The sequence below is a fragment of the Caretta caretta genome, chromosome 3 (assembly GCF_965140235.1).
Source record: "Caretta caretta isolate rCarCar2 chromosome 3, rCarCar1.hap1, whole genome shotgun sequence".
Lineage (NCBI taxonomy): Eukaryota > Metazoa > Chordata > Testudines > Cheloniidae > Caretta > Caretta caretta.
In genome coordinates, this window is record NC_134208.1 from 57,392,320 (window position 1) to 57,414,632 (window position 22,313).

The 22,313-nt window shown below is 44.7% G+C and overlaps 1 protein-coding gene and 1 long non-coding RNA gene across 5 annotated transcripts in view; one reads left to right on the forward strand and one right to left on the reverse strand.

Moving 5' to 3' along the window:
* LOC125634782 (uncharacterized) overlaps positions 1-22,313 on the forward strand; it is a 51,306-nt gene that overhangs the window by 3,375 nt on the left and 25,618 nt on the right. The window contains exons 2-3 of one of the 4 annotated variants that reach the window (XR_007356057.2): positions 1,034-1,799; positions 10,968-11,055. This is a non-coding gene — a long non-coding RNA (uncharacterized LOC125634782). Of the gene's footprint in view, positions 1-1,033; positions 7,265-10,967; positions 11,056-22,313 lie in introns of those variants that run through there. The other 3 variants (XR_007356059.2, XR_007356058.2, XR_012667594.1) reach the window with 3 other exon arrangements.
* Positions 9,427-22,313, reverse strand: part of ASRGL1 (asparaginase and isoaspartyl peptidase 1) — a 57,124-nt gene continuing 44,237 nt past the window's right edge. The window contains exon 7 of the mRNA XM_048845991.2: positions 9,427-12,214. Within this exon, the coding sequence (XP_048701948.1) occupies positions 12,171-12,214 (44 nt within the window). The 3' untranslated portion in view covers positions 9,427-12,170. The remainder of the gene's footprint in view (positions 12,215-22,313) is intronic.

The window sequence follows — 22,313 nt, forward strand, 5'->3', positions numbered from 1 at the left end:
TCTAGGCCAGGGAAACTAAACATTAATTTCCCTGGTCACTTTTGAAGGTGGTCCATCCCCACCATCCCTAAGGAGTCTTTGGGAATATGGAATCACAAATACTGTTTATTTTGGGGAAAAGGGATACAGGAAGCAAAAGAAACACCCTGTCGTGTCCCTGTCCCCCACACAAATGAACAAAACCTAGTCAGTAGGTCAGGAGTATGGTCATCCCACAGTTCAAATTTGAATTGTTGAGGTCCAGTCACAAAACAATCTCTACCCACCTTGTGAGTCCAGTTAGACCTCATGGTTAAGGCTAAGATTTTGTCCCAGATATTTTTAGTAGAAGTCAGGGACAGGTCATGGCTTCCATGAATTTTTCTGTTTTTGCCCGTGACCTGTCCCTGACTTCTACTAAAAATATCTGGGTCAAAATGGGGATCTGCGGATCCCCACACTGCCTGAAGCAGGGCAGCTGTGCAGGGGCTAGGAGCCACCTGCAGCAGCTGGGGACTGCGGGGTGCCCCTGCTGTCTGCAGCTCCAAAGATCCCCCACTGCCCATGGGGGCAGGGAGCCATTGGGTGTCCCTGGCTCCCATATCAACCGGGAGCTGCAGGGTATCCCACCACCCTCAGCTCGGGGACCCGTGGCAGCTGGGAGCTCGGGAGTTCCCCTGCCGCTGTGAAGCTTGGGGGTCCCCCCGCTACCTCTTGCAGCGGCTGGGAGCTGCAGGGAACCCTGCCACAAGTGGCAGGGGCGTTCCAGGGGCAGCCAGAGGTGGTGGGGTACCCCACAGCTCCCAGCTCCTGTGGGCGGTGGGGGACCCTGCAGCTCCCCACCACTGAAGTCACAGAGGTCACTGGAAGTCACGGAATCCATGACTTCCAGCAACCTCCGTGACTAAATCGTAGCCTTACTTATTATCCAAAAATCTCACTCACAGTTCTAGTTAGATTCAGTGGTAGTCAGGGGCATCAGGATTGGCTCTTTTCTGTCTCTCTACTCCAGTTCAGTGAAGTCCACCCCAGCATAGTCTGTTCTGATTTGCAGCTATCTGGTCGAGTTCCAGACATTGGCTCTGCTGCTGTTGGTCTGCCCTCAATGTGAAACCAGCTCTGTGCTGCTTCCAGTCCAGTCAAGCCCTGCTGTGACGTCAGCTCTGCACTGCCACCACTGGTCCAGCCCTGTTGTTACTGTGAAGTCAGCTCTGAACCACTCCTCTGCCAGTCCAGTCCAGTCCTTCTGAATCAATCTCTAACTGGGAGACTATAGCAAAACAGGGCCTTTGGAGAGAGTGCTTGGTTCCTGGAACAGAAACCTCTTCTTGCTGAGCTCAGCCTTGCCAGCTTACTATTTTTTTTTGGCGAGTAATGGAATTTTGGATGGGCTGGAGCCCATCTGCTGATGACAGGAGAAGCTCCAACTCTCTAGCAAATTTCAGCCTGGCCTGAGAGAAACCCTGCCTGGTTGGCTGCTTTCCGCCTTTGGGCACCTCCTGAGAAAGAGTAGCCAATCAGGGCTACTGCAGCGCTCTCTCTCCTGCTTCCCTCAGCAAGGAGAGAGGGAAGGAGGGAGCAGAAAGACCTCGGCAAGCTCAGGGCGGCTCCACTCCCTCCTCCCTCAGCCCTCTTGTGAACAACAGGAGAGCTCCTCTTTCTGCGCCCTCCCTTGCTGCAACATCCCCCCTGAGAAGGGGCAGAGGGGGTTGAAGAGCTCCTGGAAGTGTTCCCCCAGCCTGAAAGGGATAGAGGGGACCCCACTGCAGCTGGCCCCCAGGCCTGGGAGCAGGGGGTAAAGAACCCCAGGAGGAACAGAGGTGAGGCTAGAGAGCAGAACTGATGGGAAGCTGGGCAGATGGGGGCGGGGTGGGGAGGGCAGATAGAACTGATGCAGGGCTAGGCAGGCAGAACTGATGGGCGGCAGGATTGATTTGGAGGTTGGGGGCAGAATTAATTGCTAGGCAGGAAGATATGGGAGTGAGAACTCCTGCAACAAGGGCCAAAATCATCTTACCTAATATGTTTGGGAGAGTGGGCACACTCTCACGCTCAGAGGGGATGGACACAGGGAATTCAAAAGTCAGACCCCAAAACACAATATAATCTTTGGCCCAAAAACCATACAATTTTTTTAATCTCATGATTTTTGAGGGTCTGACTCATGATTTATTAACCTTTAATGTTGTCAATATTGTGAGCTTGAATCCTGTTCCCAAACTGGAGTCCATGACCTGTACGGTCATGGTGACCCACATACTCCAAGCATGTCTTACACAATACCTATGCCCTTTTATGAGTAACAGTAACAATATGTACAGTAACAATATGTTATCATTTATACAATCAGAACAAAGATTAATTCCAACTAAAGCAACAAAACACGTTATGTGGAACTGTAGGCAACCAACAATATAATTTATGTAAATGGCACTGGCCAGAGCTGAGTTTTCCCATCCCTGTAAGCCTTTTAGTTCTGAGGCTTACATTAACATGTTTTTCCATAAACAAATTGATATAGAATTATGTGAGTAAATGTCATTCCCAACCAGCTCTAAAACAGTCCTCATGCTGGGCCAGAACCTCAGCTTGTACGTGGACTTAAGTGTACTTCTGTCTGAACATCTCTGGCCCCTTATGTAGACTCCAAATTCACCATCTTTCTGTGGTTTGGTTTATTAGCACAGTTTAACGATAACAAACATTATTATTTTATTTATTATTGGTATTGCAGCCATGCCTACTGCACCAATCTGTCAGCAGAGCCCCACTGTCCCAGTTGGTTTGCAGACACCCCTCAAAAGATAGTCTCCCTCCAGCCCCACCCGAAAAGTCACAGTCTAAATTAGATATAGATACAATAGGTTGATGTGGGGAGGCAACGGGGAGGAGGAAGCATGAGGGAACAGTAAAGAAAGCAAATTATCAGACATTGAATAGTGATGAAGGAAATCTAGAAGCAGCCAGGCCTTGGGCTTGAGCTGAAAGATCAGCTCAAAAACTTTCTCCCAAGGCTTGGTTGCTTCTTACTCAAGAGCCTCTCTCTAGTCAGCCACTCTCACCTCCTTTATATCTTGGTGAGATTAAGCCAGCTGCTTCAGTGTGTCACCAGAACCCAATGAAGGAACAACCAAAGTGTTTAACAGTGGAATATATTTGTTTTTAAAATAAATATATGTATATGAAATGCTTTTGGTTTTTAAAAAGGGCCAACTTTATATGTATATAAATTTAAAAGGTATAAGGTTATATTTACTAAAGTTTGTAATTGCTGTCTCTTATGTTAGTACATGTCGACAGAGTTAGCAGAAGCTGGGAGCTCGCAGAATCAGTCGACTGAACTGCCTTTGTGTTAGAAGACAGGGATTTATCTATACTATGGGTATATATGTCATGAGTGAAATCAACAATATCCGTATGGAGAGCCACACAGGGAAGTCATTCAGAGTCTCTGGGGGTTTATTAATTAACAAAATAACTTTATCATCAAATCCACAGCCCAAAGACACAACAACTGTGTTTTTACTTACTTTTCTTGTAAGATGAAAGTGATAATACATTCTTCACAGAGGTCATCAAAAATCCAAACAAGGTAGTAGATCTAACCTGTGCTCACAGATTGGTGGATAAAACTCGTGCTGCCAAGCTTGAGCTTACTGTGTTGTAAAAGACATCAGAACCAAAGGGAAGAAGGAGTTTAAACAAGACTTTTGGGAAATAAGAGCTACCCTACATAAGAGTTGCTATGTGGGAGTGTGAAGGAGCGTACTATCCATTTAAGGGACAGACTGGAGCCGAAAGCCTGGGATGTAATCAAGAAGGTCCTGCCATGCCCTGCCTTAGGGCTGGGCTCTATAAACAGGAAGAGGAAACTGACCAAGGGAGAAGGGAATAGAAGCTGTGCAGAATACATGGGTTGTTTCCTCTCAGGCTCTAGACTAGTCTAACTAGAAACCTTGTTTGTGAACATTAAGTTTGGGAGTTGAACTAGGGCCCTAATGTGAGGACCTTATGAACTGTGTATTGTGCTTTCTCCTGTCCTTAAACTGTATTAAAAGGGGATGTCCCATTTGTTAGTGAATGTTGACTTCCCCTTTCCCCAGCCCCCAGGCTGTTGAAATGAACTCATTGTTGCCCCAATTGGGTGAAATTAAGATGGGGTACACACACAGGGACTGTGAATGCTTTTACATGTGGTGCCTGAATAGGGACTTATGAACCCCCTCCCATTAAGGAGAGATGAGAATGCAGATAGGTGCCTACACTATCCTTGGATGTGAGATGTCTGAACTCCCAGACTCGTGGATAGAGCAACAGCGACTAACCCAATGTTCTGGTCCCAGGTTTGGAGAGCACTCAGCAGCGCATGGACAGGCCAGACCATCACAAACACCAAAAGGGAAGAACACATGCGTTCCTGCCACTCAGGTGCATGGACTGAGGGCACTGAGATAACTGGGGAGGTCAGGACTATTAAGGATACTGGGACCCAGAGTGCAGGGACCCAGACAGCTGAACAAAGACCTGAGGGAATGCAGTTTTGGGCTAGGAAGAGTGATACACTGAGGATAACTTGTTTTAAGGTGTGGGGTAGTGAGGCAGTTGGAAGATGCCATCAAGAACTCTTGAAGGTAAGCCTAGAAACACCGCTTCAGGGACAGACCTGAATAAAAACGAAGATTCTTCAACCAGTCAGACCCTCTCAGAGGTCCAGAGAGGCCAAGGTCACTTCCAGCTTTTGAGGCCCCTAGCCATAATAAAAATAAAAAATGACATGAAAACAAAATAAGGCACCAAAAAAAGAGACATAATTTGAATATTTTTTTAACAAATGCTTTTCTAGCCTTTTTCTGTGCCAATGCACTAATTATTGAGGGAAAAAATCTAGCTTTCGTGGAATGTCTCAGTTGATATTAAGCATGGCGAGCCCATTCAAATGCTCTTGTCCCATAGTTGAACGGTGATAGTTCTTTACCTGCTTCAACACATTGAAGGTGTATTCACCTAAAGCCACTGATGCAGGCAAACTGACAGAAATACACAATGCAATTGTGATATTAGTAAACACCCCAGAGAGTCCAAGCTCGAGTATTTCTTGAAGCAATTCCTTTGGGTTGCAATCCAGTTTAAAGTTTGTGGAATATATTCGTTTAAGGAAGATGATCTCATCACTGAGATCTTTTGAGATTTCTTTGTTGTACTGTTGCTGAAATGGTTCAGCTGCAGAAAGTAGATCTTCATTACCCAATCTGTTGAACTGCCAAAGAAACCCCAAAAGGGTACAAATTAGTCACATTGACTCAAATCGACATGTAAGCCCTGATTGAATAGAGTCAATGATGACAAGGAAGACATTAACCCTATAATGCTGCTCGGCATCGGATTCACTAGATAAGTTGCAGTTGGTGGAGAACTGAGATGAAATGCCAATATTCTGTGTTACTAATTTGGACTCAGGATCGCATCCCATTGTTCACAAATCTGTTGAATGTCATTGATAAGACTTTCAATGTTATCCCTCTCAACATCAAGTGTAGCATTGCCTGCTTCATTTACCAGATTAAATGTAGATTAATGTTCGGTGGATCATTGTATGTAGCTTCATCCACAAAGATGACATCAGAATGCATTCAGTCTCTTCAGAAGCACATGTCCAAATTTGAAGTTCAGTTTGAGCCTGTGCAGTGAGATTGAGATACAAGCTCATTTAAAGCCTTTCTCACTGAATTCAAATGCTGCGCAACTAGTTGAACACCATTACTCCATGCAGACCATCTAGTTTTGAACATCCCATGCAGTGAAACAGGAAGATATTCCTTCAGAATTTCCCACCTTTGTGGACTGCTACTGAAGAGATTGTACATTTGCTGAACAGTTCCAAAGTAAGTAATTGACTCCTTGCATGATTCAGCACAGTGTTAGGATATAGATATTCAGGCCTGTCTGTAAAAGGCCTAAACTCTAAGAATTTAGGTGTATTCTTATCACTTAGCTAGTTATAGAGGTATAAAAGAGAGAACCAAAATCATTGTCTGACTGTATAAGGCCTTTTCTCACTGTGACAGTCTGAGGCCCTGTTCTTAGGTTTAGGGCTCTGGCTAAGCAGCAGAGGCAGCCATAAGCTGGGAAGCGAATGGTCACATCTTTACATTCCAAACTAGTCACATTGAAATAAGGTGCTATTGGGCGGTTAGGAATACAATCCTGTCCTGATAGTGCTTATCACCTCCAGAGAAAAGGAAGTGCCTAGAAAATGTAAAAGGAAACTTAGTTTAATAGCATCCTGCCTGGCAAGAACTCACCTATCAATAGCTGGGATGTGAAATCCTCATTTTTGTGTTTGTTCTATCATTGTAGTCCCCATTTCCTATTGTTCGTCTGTATAATCTCTGTCTGGTTCTGTGGTTGTTTCTGTCTGCTGTATAATTAATTTTGCTGGGTGTAAACTAATTAAAGTGGTGGGATATAATTGGTTAAATAATCATGTTACAATATGTTAGGATTGGTTAGTTAAATTTCAGTAAAATGATTGGTTAAGGTATAGCTAAGCAGAACTCAAGTTTTACTATATAGTCTGCAGTCAATCAGAAAGTAAGGGGGGGAATGGGAACAGGGAATGGTGGTGGGGAAATTGGAATCATGTTTTGCTAAGGGGGAGAATGGGAACAGGGACACAGGTAAGGCTCTGTGGTGTCAGAGCTGGGAAGGGGGACGCTAAGGAAGGAAACTGGAATCATACTTGCTGGAAGTTCACCCCAGTAAACATCGAATTGTTTGCACCTTTGGACTTTGGGTATTGTTGCTCTCTGTTCATGCAAGAAGGACCAGGGAAGTAAGCGGGTGAAGGAATAAGCCTCTAACATCAACACCTACAAGGTTTAGTGTGTGGTTTCCACAGCTGGAGAAAATACAGTTTGAATTATGTTCGAGCAGAAATGCTTGTACACCTTTGTACTTCCCAGCCATATTAGATCCATTGTCAGAGGCTTGACCAATGCAGACTTGAAAATCTAACTTGAAACCTTCTAGAATTGCTAGTACCTTAGCAGCAATTTCTTTTCCAGTTTTTCTCTTGAAATTATCAAACAAAATAAACCTTTCTTCAATTGAAAATTTTGAGCTGTCTACAATCTTAACATATCAAATAACCATAGTGGTCTGTTCCTTGTGAGAACAATCTGGAGTGGCATCACCATGATTGACAAATATTTGGCATTTAGAATCTCATCAAGAATTGTTGTTTGTACGACCGACCCACATAGCTCAATAAAGTCATTTTGTTCTATTTGTGTGGAGAGATAATGGACTTGCATGCACTTTTGACTCTCTTGTGATTCTCGAACATGTTTAACATGCCCTGATAAAAGTGGGTCATATTTGCTGAGGAGCTCAACTATGCCTAGAAATTTTCCATTTGCACGATCACCAACACGTTGACTGGAACCAAAGAAAGCCAATCCCCACTCAGAAAGAAAAAAGATGACATTCAGGATGCACTCAAGAAGTTTTTTCCAGTTATTAGTTTCTGTAGAGAGTTCAGTCAAGAGTAAATTCTCAACTGAACTTTCCGCTGATGCTGCCCTACTGGCTGATTTCCATGCAACAGTTTTTTTTGTGTGACATTGAACTCTCATGTGATGATATTTGGTCTTTTAACTTCCTCCAACCTCTGTTGATGCTCCATCCTGATTGATCAGAGAGAACTGATGCATTTGCAGCACTTTTATTCAAAATGAAGCAGCGCGCACGGTACAGAGATTGTTTTTCCATACTCCAGCATAACCAGTCTCTTGTGCAGGTCTCACCATTTGGAAGAGTTTTTGTCAGCAGATGAGTAGGGAAAGTATGATTGTCAGCATCTCGTGGAATGTTACTTGGAATTTCAAAACAACTAATTTGAAGAAAAGATTGCATTTGGGCAGCATTGCTCTTGTCAATAATTCCAATGTCAGTCACAGTCGAACCTGTAGTACTCATGAATTGCTCTTGCTGCGTAAGATCTACATCTTCCTGTTTCTGTTGAGTTTCTTGATTATACACAGGCTCTTCTGCTGCATCTGTTACTGTTGGCACATCTCCTTCTTGACTACTGTCCTCATGTTCAGATATTGGCATTGAAATATCACCTGTTGCAGTTGCGGAGTTTTCATTATCTGTAGCATTGTTTGTTGCGTAAGGTGTGTTTTCCAGTGGTTTGAGAAATGAAGTTATTGGCTTTGAGTTCTTAGCTGTTTTTTCAGTTGTTTTCACGTCTCTTGCTTGCACCACTTTCAGATCTCCTCTTCATAGTGATCTATCTGGTCAATAATGTAGCCTGTCCACACTTGAAACATTCTGCTGTAAATAAGTAGCTTATATACACTTGAAATAGTCTACTGTAAACATGTACACAAATGCTGAAAAGACTTAAAACAAAGGAATACTAATTAAGAACACAAAAGGAAACAGTCAGACGGTTATTATCCTTAACACTGAATCAAAACTCAAGCACACAAGGTATAATATAACAGGCTGAGCTGAAGACAAAGGGATGACACATATATAGTAAACACAGACACTGATACAGACGGAGGGATAATGTCCAAAAATTTCAAACGTATGTCCTCACGAAACTCACTGTACAAGATTGTCCTCACAAATTTTCACCTTGCATCTGGGCCTATAGACTTTGAAAGCCTATGATGAGGGCCAAACTACCAAGCTAGGGTTCAACAACCAGTCACCTCTTTTAGCTACCATATGAAGATAATAATGAGGAATTCTCACACATAAATAATTCCTTAGTCAACTAGACATAAAACTATAAAGACACTAAAAAGTAACAATTCTCTACCTTTCAACACGTACTTGATCCAGCACCAGCCACTAGTAGTGGTTTGTTTAAATAATCAGCTGATCTGAGAGGACACGTTCATCATGGTCTAATCTTGTGCCATCAGAACCAATATATTTTTATTAATATTTATGAACATTTTAAACTCTTTAATATGACAAAATCTATATCAGTTAACAAAAAAAAATGTCTTTTACCAAATCACATCTCTTATTTGATTAAATTTGCAGCTCTAAGCTGAGAGTGTGTGTCACATTTTGGTCCAATAGGGATGCGCGTAAAAACAAGTTGTGAAACTCATCAAATGCCAAAAAATTAACCAGTGTCTAAATTTGAGGCCCCCTTTGAGCTTGAGGCCCAGGCCAAATGGCCCCCCCCTCTGACTGGCCCTGCAACCAGCTCAATAGTATAATATCTATATTTTTTTAGTAAGTATGTGAATGGGTTGCTGGGAAAGTAACTTAAAATGACAGGCTCTGACCGTCAGGCAATGCAGTTTATATTAGATCACTGATATCCTTAGTGTCTGAGACAAATAAAGATATACCAATGAATCCAGTCAATGGAAGGATAATATGCAAAAAGCAGCTCTGTGAAAATGACTTTACTACTGATCATTTTATAACAGGCATAGAACTTGAAATCTAGTTTATTAATTGAATCATATCAACAAACATTCTGAAAAAACCAACCTTGTTGAAATATGTTCCAGTTAAACACGATAAAGAACATGACAAAAGTTTCTATGGTATGTTTTAAGCCAAATTACCTATAAAGGATACTATTTGTCATTTTTCAAAATATTCTGAATGCATTTTCGCTGTATCTTGCCTCACTGACCATGGCCTATGGGAGCATTTGTAAAACTGAACTATGTTAGAACAAAGAGGAAAAAAAAACCCAAACAAACAAAAACACATCTGGACAAAAGTGGAAATGCCCTTATATCCTGAACATATTATCTATCCTATCAAATAACAGAGCAAAGGACACCTGCTCAATTCTACTACTAATTCTTCCACATTTAGACATTTTGTAGGGTTCCTTTTTGATTTTCACCTCACTAAAGAGCTCCTGATGGAGCCATATTGGCATCTTTCTATTCTTCCTATCTTTTCTTCACATCAGGATAGTTTGCAGTTATGCCTTTAATATATCCTTGAGAAACTGCCATTTCTCCTGAACTGCTTTATCCCTTACATTTTCGCCCCCTCAGACCTTACTTACCAGTTCTCTGAGTTTGCTAAAGTCTACTTTTTTGAAGTCTGTGTGTTCTGACTCCTTCCTTTCATTATAATCATTAAATCTCTCATTTCATGATCACTTTCACCCAAATTGCCTTCCACCTTCAGATCCGCAACCAATTCCTCCCTCTTAGTCAGAATTAAGTCTAAAATGGCTGTCTACCGATTACTTCTTCCACTTTCTGGAACAAAAAGGTATCCCCAATACGTTGCAAGACCTTATTGGAGATTGTGTTTTTTGCTATATTACTTTTTCAACAGATGTCTCAATAGTTGAAATCTCGCTTTACTACCAGGTCTTGTGTTTTGGATATTTCTGTTATTTGTTCTAAAAATGCCCCGTTCACCTCTTCTTCCTGATTTGGTGGTCTATGGTAGACTCCTCCCATGAGGTTACCTCTTTTATCTTTTTATTTTTTACCTCAGAGTCTAAACTGGTCTGTCTCCCACCTGCTTCTGGACCTCAGCACAAGTGTATATGTTCTTGATGTATAATGAAATGTCTCCTCCTTTTTTACCCTGCCTGTCCTTTCTGAACAAGCTACCCCCCATACCAATATTCCAGTCATGAGATTTATCCCACCAAGTCTCTGTGATGCCAATTAAGTCATAATTCAGCTTATGTACTACTACTGTCAGTTCTTCCTATTTATTCCCCATACTCCTTGCATTTGTGTATAGATATGTAAGATGTTGATCAGATTCCCTCACTGATTTCCCCTTAGTGGTTCCTATGACTCTATTGTAATTTTCCGTGTCCCCCTCCCCAAATCTAACTCTCTGTTAAAGTTGTCTTTTTGTATACTTTTACCTGTGGTTTTTGCTACCTGCCCCCTTTGAACCTAGTTTAAAACTCTCCTCACTAGGTTGGCAAGTCCATGCATCAAGATTATCTTTCCTTTCTTGGTCAGATGGACCCCATCTCCTTCCAGAACACCTTCTTCCTGGAACAGCATCCTGTGGTTGAGGAAGCTCACATTGACACCATCTATTCAGCCGTGAATTCATCTTCAGGAGTGCATGTCCTTGGTGGTGCAGGTTTTGCTCCTTTCCATCCTCAACTCCTCCGCCCTTGATCCCAGAACCTTGTAGTCACTGCTGATCTGCTCATGATACCGCCAGGTCTGACCCTTAGTGCCCATGTGGATGAGCAGCATAGGGTAGTGATCAGAGGGAAGGATGAGCCTCAGCAACCTTCTCATAATGTCTCAGATGCAAGCTCCAGGCAGGCAGCACACCTCCCAGGATATCATGTCAGGTTGGGAGATGGATGCCTCCATTTCCCTCAGAAGAGAGTCCCTCACCATCAACTCACTATGTCTCCACCTCTAGGGTGTGGTGGTCTTGAGCTTTCAAGCCTTGGGGGCGAGTGGATCTTTCTCCTCAGCAAGTGGGGTCTGCTCATCGCCTTCTGTTTCTGGTACAGAAGAGTGGTTTTTCACCTCGATGAACGGGGGACCTGGGTGGGGGGGTAAAGTGCTGTCTACTCCCCGAGGTGGCCAGCAGTCAGTTCCTCCTTTGGTTCTGCTGTAGTCATCTATAGTCAGCCAGCATCCTCCATCCCAGATGTCTCCATGTGTGTCCTGTTAGTGAAGTCCTCATGTTACACAGGCAAGTCACCTCCTCCTGCACCTCTCTTATCTGCTTCCTAGGGGACTCCACCAACAGACACCTCTCACACAGGGTGGTTCCCCTGCATGGCTTTCATTGGCAGTGACATGCAGCCTGCATTCCCAGCAAGACCAGGGCCGGTATGGAAGCCTCCAGACCAGAGGCGATGCATGGGGGACACGTGGGGTCACGTGCTCCGTCCCCCAGATTTCTCAGGATGCCTCTTGCTAGGATGCCCAGGAGCAAGGAGGCAGCATCTCTCCCTGAGAGCAACTGGCTGAGCCTCCTCCCTCTCCCCTCCACCCCTGCTACATAGGGCTGCTTCTCCTTCCTCGCTGCTGGAGTCCCAGCGCTTTCCGCTGCCTGCTTTGCAGACTGTCCACTGAGGTGAGTCAGGAGGTGGAGGCAGAGCCAATGCACTAGCCACAGTTACTTGTTGCCTCTGCTCAAGGGTCAGGATGACTGTCTGACGGAGGCCACCACAGGTGCAGGGAGAGGAGGAGCTAGCAGCGGTGTTGGTGACATGCTGGTTTTCCTTGTGGAGTACCTGCAAGATAAGGAAAGAAAAAATGACAAACAACCCTACCTCCCTGCCTTCTTCTGCTAGCGAACACAGCTAGTTAACTGCTTTAGTCTCCCAGCTGCCTTTGTCATACCAGTCACTGGCAGCCTGCCTAGTTTTGAAAACTAGGATCCACACACAGCTGGAATGGGTGACTCAACCCCTCTCACTCAGCCACCTCTAATTGCTGTCCTATCCAATCACAAGCTACACTGCTCTCACTTCCAAGGACTCACTGCTAGAAAGCAGGTGCTAATACGCCTAACTTCAGAACACCTTAGCCCAGTCAGCAACCAAGCCTAGATTCCAAAACACAGCCAATGCAGCAACCAGCCCGGAGTCCTACCAAACTCAGTGGCAAGTTCCAAGCAAAGAAAGTGCTCCTCTTTTGTCCCGCAAAGGTAATCAACAGCAATAAGACAGAAGTGTCCCAGATATACTCACCAGTTAGCTAGCTACCTCTCTTAGTCTCCCAGCTGCCTTCATCTCACCAGCCATTGGAAGCCTGCAAATGTTTTGAAGTTGGGCCCCACACACAGCTAGAATGGGTGACTCAACCCGTCTCACTCCTCCGCCTCTACTCATTGGCCTATCCAATCACATGCTGCACTGCTCTCACTTCAAAGGACCCCCTGGTATATATATTTCATATCCACATTAAAAACGCTGTGTGATTTTAACTATAGAGCTGTGACCTGCACCTCAATAATAAATAAATGTAACATTACACTGAATTCCTCTTAAATCTCTTTCAGAGTTTTATTGGTGAAATGCTTTAATTAACTTGTGTTTTTATTCACAGATCAGTTATGTCATTTCAAACGTTAGAAAAAACACACTGAAATTCATGTGCGAAAAACTCATGCATAATAAGCTTGTCTAGGAAGAACATGTCCCAGGTCTTGCAGCACTCCCTGTTCACTGAAGAACTGCTGTTCTGGATGCAGTCAATAACAAGCAGAAGAACAGTGCTATGCTGCTAATCCATCAGTCTTTGGAAGAAATATATAAAAGTGCTAGTGACATTTTCATAGGAGTTAGAAATAGAAGTGACCTGGGCAGGGCTATGAAAAATTTTCATAAGGAACACAGAGGCCACTTGAACTGAGCCAGGTTTCAGTGTCCATTTTCCATCGCAAGCCACAGCCCAGGTTCACACAAGGCTCTTGAAGTTGGACTGAAGTCCCCTTCCCTCACCAACACCCCTCTTCCCACAACCCTGCCATTAACCCTATCGGCAAGCAGAGGAAATAATGGGATATCCTTATAACAGAGGTCCCCACAAAGGCCTCACCTCATTATTTTACACAGCCTCCCAATTGCTTTCCTTAGATTTGAACTGTGATGAGCGGCAATTCAGGTGCCCCACCACATTTTGCCATCCCATCTTAACGAGAGTGAGTAGCTTGCCTGCTTCCACTTTGTAAACATTTTGGTTCATAGATTCATAGTTTTTTAAGGCCAGAGGGACCATTAGAGAATCTAGTCTGACTGCCTGTATATCACAGTCCATAGCATTTCACGCAGTTACCCCTATATTGAGCCCAGTAACTCCCTGTACCACTAGTAGGGATAATGCAAGGAGCCAGCGAAGGTGTCTTGTGCCTTTGTATTTTATGCCTCTGGGGGCCAGTTTTGCACTTATGCAGGTTAGGGAAATTCTGAGAGCAGCCCTTGGTCCTGCCTCACTGCAAGGGGATGGAGTGGATCACGTTCTGAGATCCCTTCCAGCGCTATATTTCTGATTTCTGTGATTCTAACTTGTGCTTCCTCCTCATGCTCTTTGCCTACCCCAGAAAGCTCTCTGCATTGAGTGCTCATGTGGCAGGCTTGGACCACCAGATTATGTGCTTGGTGGAAAGGTCCCCTGTTCAGTAGTACTCACCAGGAGAGCCTTATATCCCCCCTATGGCTTCTCTGTGCTGGTGTAACTGGTACAAAGACACCACCATGCAACTATGAATCAAATCCTTATGGAGCAGTGGGCTTGCCTACTTCCCCATCATCCATGCTTGAGCTGGGCATTGTGTGGCTAAAGCATGGATCTCTGTCTCCTCCTCCCCACAATTCCGTACAGAAATCTTCAGATGGATTGTCCCCTGCTCACTCTTCCATCTTATACAATGGGACTGGCTTCAAAACATTTACCTCTGCTGACCTACCTTTTATAGGCTTGTCCCTGAGACACTCCACCCCCATTTGGCAGGGTTTCTAAAGCCTGGAAGGGGAGGGAAAGCCCTCTGGCAAAAATGCAAGATGGAGGTCATTTCAGTGTATTCATTAATCCCCTCCATGACTGTAAATTGCAGGCCATTTCATAGGGAGACCTTAGGCGGGATAGGCTGTCGTTAGTTAGCCTACGAACTAGAGAGCCAGGGAGAACTACATTCTCCATCTAACAGCCAAATTAAAAAACCCGCTTTATATTTGTGATAGCCAAGCATCTCTCTCTTTCATGAGTTTTGCTACAGTCAGGACATGCTCTAACAGGACTTCCTTTATGACCTTTGGACAAGTAACAACTTTGTTTCCCTTTCTGTGAAATGAGGATAATAATACTTCCCTACCTCAACAGGGAGTTCAGGCTTAATCCATTATTCATGTCTTGGGATCCTTGGACAGGAGGCACTATATAAATGCTTGTAGCTATAATTAGCATTTCCTGGGCTGAGATCCTCTCTCTCTTTGTTTAGTGATGCGATGGTCTGTAACAAGTATTCCAGGTTGGAACAGCAGCTGCAGCCTGGTGGTGGGGTGAGGTGGAGTCCATCTCCCACTTAGGTCCCTGCACAAAGCTTATTTACTTCTGAATAAAATGCTATTGATAATAGAAATTAAACTCATGGAGGTTCAGCCGCTAATACTGGTTGGTAGAGGTTCTATATGATCCTTGCTTCTCAACAGGAAAGATTTAGAATTTTGTGTTTAACAAAAGTTTTGTATTTGGTGCTTAGCAGCAAGAGCTGGTATTTGGTAGCTTCTTGCACATTTATTTGTATGCTTTGGCTATTTTGATTTCAGAAGAAAATTAAAAGTAACTAGAAATCTGTAAATAAAAGGCAAGTTCCCCTTAAGAAAAAGCTGAAGTAATTTGGCTACTTGGAGAATCATTGTTTAGCAATTTATGCTGTGGGTGCTTGGAATTCAATTCTATTGTACCTTATCTGAATTGCTTTGAAAAAGGTCACATGAGGAGGAAAGGAAGTTTTGACTTTCACAAGCCTGTTATTGCTAAGGAAACCACTTCCTTAGTATTCACATATTCAGCATGTCTCCAGTTTTGGCTCTCGGACAAATTACATTGTGCTACTGCATCAAGTAACAAACAAGGGTGGGGGGAATATTGTTTAAAAAAAAACCCAGCCTATTTTAAAAACAAAAATACAGTCTTCCCAGGTTTCGCCTGACATGTTTTACATACTCCATTTAAGTAGGAATGACTGGCCTTCTTTAGCCTCAACTGGATATCTAGAATGCACAAAAATGATGATAATCTGTCACTAATCATTGGCAATGACTCTGTGTAATCTTGGATACTGGGAGCCTCATTTTCAAATATGGATGCATCCAAATCTTCCTCCTTGTACTTACTCAATTCAGCATTTAAATGCGTAATTGCCTATTCCAGGTGAGCCAATCTGAGTAGCCAAATGTGGAATTCAGTGACCTCGTTAAGGCATTTACATTTGAAAATTGGATCCACAGGAACTGTCCCTTTCTCCAACTTCTAATTTGAACAAAAAAATAGAAAGAGGTGAGAGTTACTGTGGTTTAGGACTAAACGTAGTCTTTGTAACCCAACTGTAGAAAAAGTTGCTTTGAAGAAATATGTTTGCTGCTCTCAAACTGACAAGAGCCTGTATCATAACTAAGCTTCTTTATTTCTAATTAAATAAAAAAAAAGCCTGTAATATGCCTCAGGCTATAATTGGGTTTTATTATAAATATACAGTAATTACCAAAAGTATGAGGCACACACAAATAATGGAAATTGTGCAACTAAACCACTGTGCAACTCGTTGATAATTTACGAGTTACTGTTTCCTTTGATGCATCAAGAGCTACTTGTCTGAGCATTTTCAATAGAAGTCGCGTAGTCTAGTGAACAGAATTTAGGACTATGGAAGCCAGGAACTCAGAATTCTAATTCTGAATCTGCTGCTCATGTCCTGTGGGGTCTCTGGCAAATTATTTAATCTCCCTGCATCTGTTTCCCCATCTGTAAAATAGTGATGATAAAATTGAGCTACCTCAGGGAGGAGTTGTAAAGATTAGTTAATGTAGATCATCTTGTGCACTTGGACTTGAGGTTTCAGATTTGTTTAATACTGGACACCACTTGCACAGCCTTTTTGGAACAGTAGGGCTGTGGTTATTATTATTAACATCTTCTACAAGGCAGGACATCAGGAAGGAAGGAAACAGTGTATTGCTAGTTTTCTCCCATCCAGCCAATCCCACCTCCTCCATCCATATGTGCAATGCTTCCTGGCGGTACCTAGGGTTCTGAGGCACCTTTCAACCATCTGCTATTAGCAGGAGGAAGCCTTGTCTGTGCCTGCTGGGGTGTGGGTGGTCAACTCCCCAATTCCATCAGCCTGAGGCAAATCAGACACTGTCCACTAGGCCTCGCAGACCCTCCTGTCTCTCTATAGGTTAGCAATTGGCAGCCTTGAGCCCTTCAAGTGTCTCCCTGGAGTGTCCAGCCCTATGTCCAGTGGACACTTGCAGTATTCACAGATTCATTGTTTCCAAAGCAACGGTACACCCAGATTATCAATTCCACCTCAGATCACCGATCTGCTTAACACACATGTCTAACGAAGTATTGCTCACCCAAAAACCTTGCAGTGCTTTACAGTCAGATTTGGCTGTGACCCTCCTTTCATGAGACAGACACACTGTCCTCTTGCCTCCCTTGTGTTTTCTTGCACCCCCAAGATATACCAGAACAATCCTTTGTCTTGATTCATAAACAGGAATACCCCCTCCGCACTGTTTGTTTCATCTTGGAGATTTCTTATTTGCCTGTGGCTCAGTATGCAAGCAGGCATACACTGGGAGGCATATAATGCACAATGACTAGAGAGGGAGATAGGGGTCTGTTACCTCCTGCTGGAAAGGAACATTTCTGAGGTATGTCACTGCCTGGTGATCTGCCTTAAATCCAAGACCTTAAGAACATAAATTTTAGTATAGAGGTATAACTCCTTAAATATTATCTGTACATACATTTTTCAATTACGACAACCAATGGGCTATTGTCTATCAGTAGACACCCATATCCCTTCTATGAACTGTTATGCAGATATCTATGCCAGGGGATCCCTGTAAAACCCTGTGCACCCCACATGCCCTCTGCCAGTTGGCCTCAAGGGGTCCTTGGGTCACAGTATGGATGACACCTAATCATAGAATCATAGAATATCAGGGTTGGAAGGGACCTCAAGAGGTCATAGTCCAACCCCCTGCTCAAATCCTCTTTTCCATGTGGAGAACCCTCTATGCATGGATCAGGGGGTTGCACACTCTCTTCCTTCCTAATTTGTAGGAAAAATAGCTTGGTTTATGCGGATTTTATTGTAATTATTCCAAAACTCTTGGTGTGTGCACATGTGCATATTCTTCAGACATTCTGATCACTTCAGGAATGAGTTCCATAATCTGGGTTCAGTGCCTGTGAAAGCCCTTTCTCCTGCACCCGGCAGGGTCTCTTGTCAACAATGTAATGGTTCCAGTGTAACATAGTGGTTGTAGTAGGTCATGGCTGGAGGATTAGGTAACTAGGGCTTTGAACATCAGGACAGAGACCTTTAATTGATCTCTATGTTCAATGAGGAGCCGGTCTAGAGACGTGCATGGGAGTGATGTGTTCATGATGATCTGTGCTGAGAAGCAGACAGGCTGTTATGTTGCTAAGAAGACAAAACAGAACATGGCCATTATGTTTGGCAGCAGATATGTTTTTAATGAGCTACATGCTACCATGCATTACATGGTTTAAGTTGTAGTAAAGCACTAGCAAAAAAAGGTCAAAAGTATAGCGCTCACAAGCTAGCATGCAGCCTGATACATTAGACCATTATAATGTTCTCAGCAGAAAAGTAGCTACTCAGGGACTGTAAGAAACCCAGAAGCCCTGAAAATGGAGAATTTTGATTGACAAAGGGCAGGAATTCTACCCTGTGAAACTGGTGAAAAATAACTCAAGGCCAGCACTAGCTCTAGTAAGCTAATTTACATAAGTGCTGGGTGTTTGCATGTCCCCGGTGCGCTGGTGGATGAGACTACTGAGTGCAGTGGGAGGGAAAATGAGATTCTCCTCCCCCTTACTTTGTATGTCTACACTGTTACACACACTGTGAGGGGCAGGACTCTGCCTGCTGTGAGGGTATGTCTGTATTACAGATGAAGATGAGGTGGACGTACCCACACTAGCTTTAGTTTAGCTAGCACAGGTAACAAAAGTAGCCTAGACATGGCAGGCTGGGCTTTAGCACAAGCGAAGCTCCCAGGTACAAGTCCACAAGGGAGCCCGGGAACATACTCAGTTTGCTAGCCTGTGTCACCACAACTACAAAACTATTGTTATGGAGGCTATCTATGTAAGCAGTGTCAGGATGAGCTCCACCCTGACATCTGGTGGTGAAGTGTGGCAAGTTGTGGAAAAGAACTTCAGGGGCTGATCTCATTTGCATAGGCACACCCACCACGCCTAGAATGAGACCATAGCTGCCCAAATGGTCACTTTGGCTGCTGTGGGATCCCCAGTGTCTCTGTTATTGGGGCAGGAAGAATAAATTGTTATTACCCTGATTATGGGAACTGTGCTTGGAACTGTACGTGGCCTTTTGTTATGATGGAGGGATTCACCATCAACTAAGTAGCTAGGCAAGGGTCATGGGTTCCAAAACTGTGTGACTGGAGAGAGGCTGGGGACAAGTATTAATACTTGGTGGCATGGGCCCTTTGGTGAGGGCCTTACATGCTAATTGCACTTCCTCCTCTCTCCACTGTGGAATATCAGAGCTAATTTTGATTTCATTAGAAGTCTAGTTATAGGCTGCTGAGCTCATTTTGGGCTGACAGTGCACCAGCACTGGGGCTCCCCTACTACAAGCTGAATTCACCTAAGAGCTGAAATCACTGAGTGTTGTGTTAAGTAGTGGGGGAGCCTGAAGATATATTGTGGAGCAGTTGGCGGGCCGGCTGGAGTGCCTTGCGGACCGGCTGGTGGAGCAGTTTGTGGATGGCAGGAGCTGCTTGTGGGCCGTGGAGCTGAGTGAAGGAGTTCGTGGGGCGGCTGGCGGAGCGGAGCGCAGCTGAGCGAAGGAGTTAGTGGGGCGGCTGGCGGAGCGGAGCGCTGCTATGGAGCGGTCAGCTTCAGATCATGTAAGGTGCCTCTTACCCCCGTCCCATTTCCACCCAGGTTGGGAGGTAAAGCTCCGCAGATAAACTTTCGAACTCTGGGGCTGCCCTGACCAGGGACAGAGACTTTTGGGGCATTGGACTTTTGGGACTTTGGGTGATTTGGGGTTGCTGGACTCAAGAACCAAAGGGAAAAGGGCATGCCCCAATTTGCTTGGGGTGGGTTTTTTGCTCATAGGTTGTGTTATGAATCCTGTTGGTGGTGTTTCCCAAACATAATGCCACATTGTTTCTCTCTGTTATTAAAAGGCTTTTTGCTACACTCAGACTATGTGCTTGCGAGAGGGGAAGTATTGCCTCTTGGAGGCGCCCAGAGGGGGTGGTATATATTTGTCCCAGGTCACTGGGTGGGGGCTCGAGCCGGTTTGCATTGTGTTATTGGAATGGATCCCCTAGATATTGAACCCGGCCCTTGTTGCTGCCAACTCTGACGGGCAGAAGGGTTACATTTAGATTAAAGTTTGCACAGTAGGCCTATCTGAGCTGTAGTCACACCTTCACTGGCAAGGTAGATATACCCTGAGCAAGCCCCTAATATATCTGCAATCTTGGTGCCAGGCTGATGTAGCCTGCCTCTTTGCTCATCCCCATATCCTTGATCCTGCTTTTTTTGTGAGGTCCACTGCCATTTATTTCCCTTCCCTTTTATGGATTTACTTATTTCCTAGTGCATTAACTACTCTTCTGGGTCTCTGTGACAATGCCTGTGATTACACAGTTTGCTGTTTTCCACACATCTGTGGGTAGAGTGGGCTTAATTTAGCACTCTTTTTTTACAGCATACTTTCCCACCTACCTATCTTATATCTCTCAGCAATATGGGGTAGACCAATTCTTCTGAAAAGCCTGACCTTGAGCATGCGGGCCCAAGTCTGATTTCACTTCCATTGGCATGATTATTAGACTTCAGTGGCAGTACTGTTGATTTATTCTGGTGTAACCAAGATTTGAAATTTCACCGACAGCAAGTATTTATTATAGAAGAATATCAGGGGAGAAGCAAACAAAATAGCCAGTGCCATTGAGATTGTGCCAAGATCTGTTTCAATGTCATTTGGAAATCACATCTGGGAGACTGAAATTCACACCCAGGATCTCTTTTACTTCCCCTCCAAAGAAGAATTAACTTATGAGTAACTAAAAAAAATCAAACCCCAAACTCAACAAATTGGAAAGATTACTGATGGACGTAACAAAACACATTCAATCTCACTGGTTTCTTGCGCTGCTTTTTTGTTACCTCCTATGATCTTTTATTTCTACGTTGTTTTTTCAGAATGGAACCTCTTTGGGGCAGGAAACCTGTGACTATGAAGACTCTTAATCATAATCATCAAAGACCAGATAGTGTCTACGGGTACAGCCCTGAACAAAGGATTGTGTACGTCTGGAGCTAAGGGGGAGATTTGAGCAGGCAATGCAGTTGTGTGTCCAGACTCAAGAAGCAGGCAGCCCACTGCTGAGCCCACACTCCACATTGCCAGCAGCACTGCTGTCAGATGACTAGGCCTACATCCCCACAAATGCTCGATGATTAGGGGGTGGGAAGAGAGGAGGCATTGGCCTCTCCATCCCCAGAGCCCTGATTTACTAGAGAGCTAACAGGAAGCCCTACTCCCGACTTCCTGCTGCCAGCTCCCTTCCCATTAGAAGAGGGGAATGTTGCTTCAGAGAGGAGTGTAGCTCTGTTCTAGTGGAGATATGTAAGCGGGGGAACTGTCCTGCTGTTGTGAGGAACTTTCCTGGCTTCTGCCCGGTGAAGTGGGCTAGCGAAAGGATCTGAGTCCTCGCTCCCACTTCCTTTACTCAGTGGCCTCCCTGCCCTTGAGGACTCCCCTTCGACTCTCCTGTCTAGCAGAGTCCTCGTAACCCCAACAAGGCTGGGCCCAGGATTCCTGGGGAGCTCAACCGACAACCCTGCTGTGGTCTCCTAGGACAGGGGCTAGGGTGTCCCCACTCCGGGGTACTCTCTCTGAACTGGGCACTTCTCTGACCCACTGATCATTACATACAATTTGAAGCAAATGCAAGTTATTTTATCAACAATTAATTTTAAAAAGAATAAGGGAAAATAGGAAAGGTTAAAGGAAACACATCACCCCGCTCTGCGGCAGGGAACATCACAAACAGTGTCTCTGGAATGTCAGGGCAGTTCACAGTCTGTCCCTTGTAAGTCCCAGGCCTCCTTCTCAGGCTCTGGCTGTGCTGCAGGGATGCTGTGGGTTGGACATTCGCTCTGGTGGTGGCCACACGCTCTCAGGCTCTAGGTGGCAGGGCCCTTCTTCCCAGCGTTGCCCCCGCCCTGTCGGGGTTACCAATCACCCTCCAAGTCTGGCCTGCAGAGCCTCTTGGCTGAGGCATCTCCCTGTGCTGGGCCCACTGCCCAGGGTCCCCCCTCGCTCTCCTCAGCTGCTCATGACACCCGGCTCCAGACTGCTCCGGCCCCAGCTCCAGCTCCAGCTCCACTCTGTCTTAGCTCCACTCTGCCTCAGCATGGCTGCTGTTCTGCCTCCAGCTCCCTTGGCTGCTTCTCTGGCCCCTCTGGCTCTGGTTGCTACAGCTCTGCTCCCAGGACGGGTCTGCTCTGCAGGCTATTTCTGTGACTCTGCTCCCAGCACTGACCTGCTTCCTGGGCTGCTTTTCTGGCCCCTCTGGC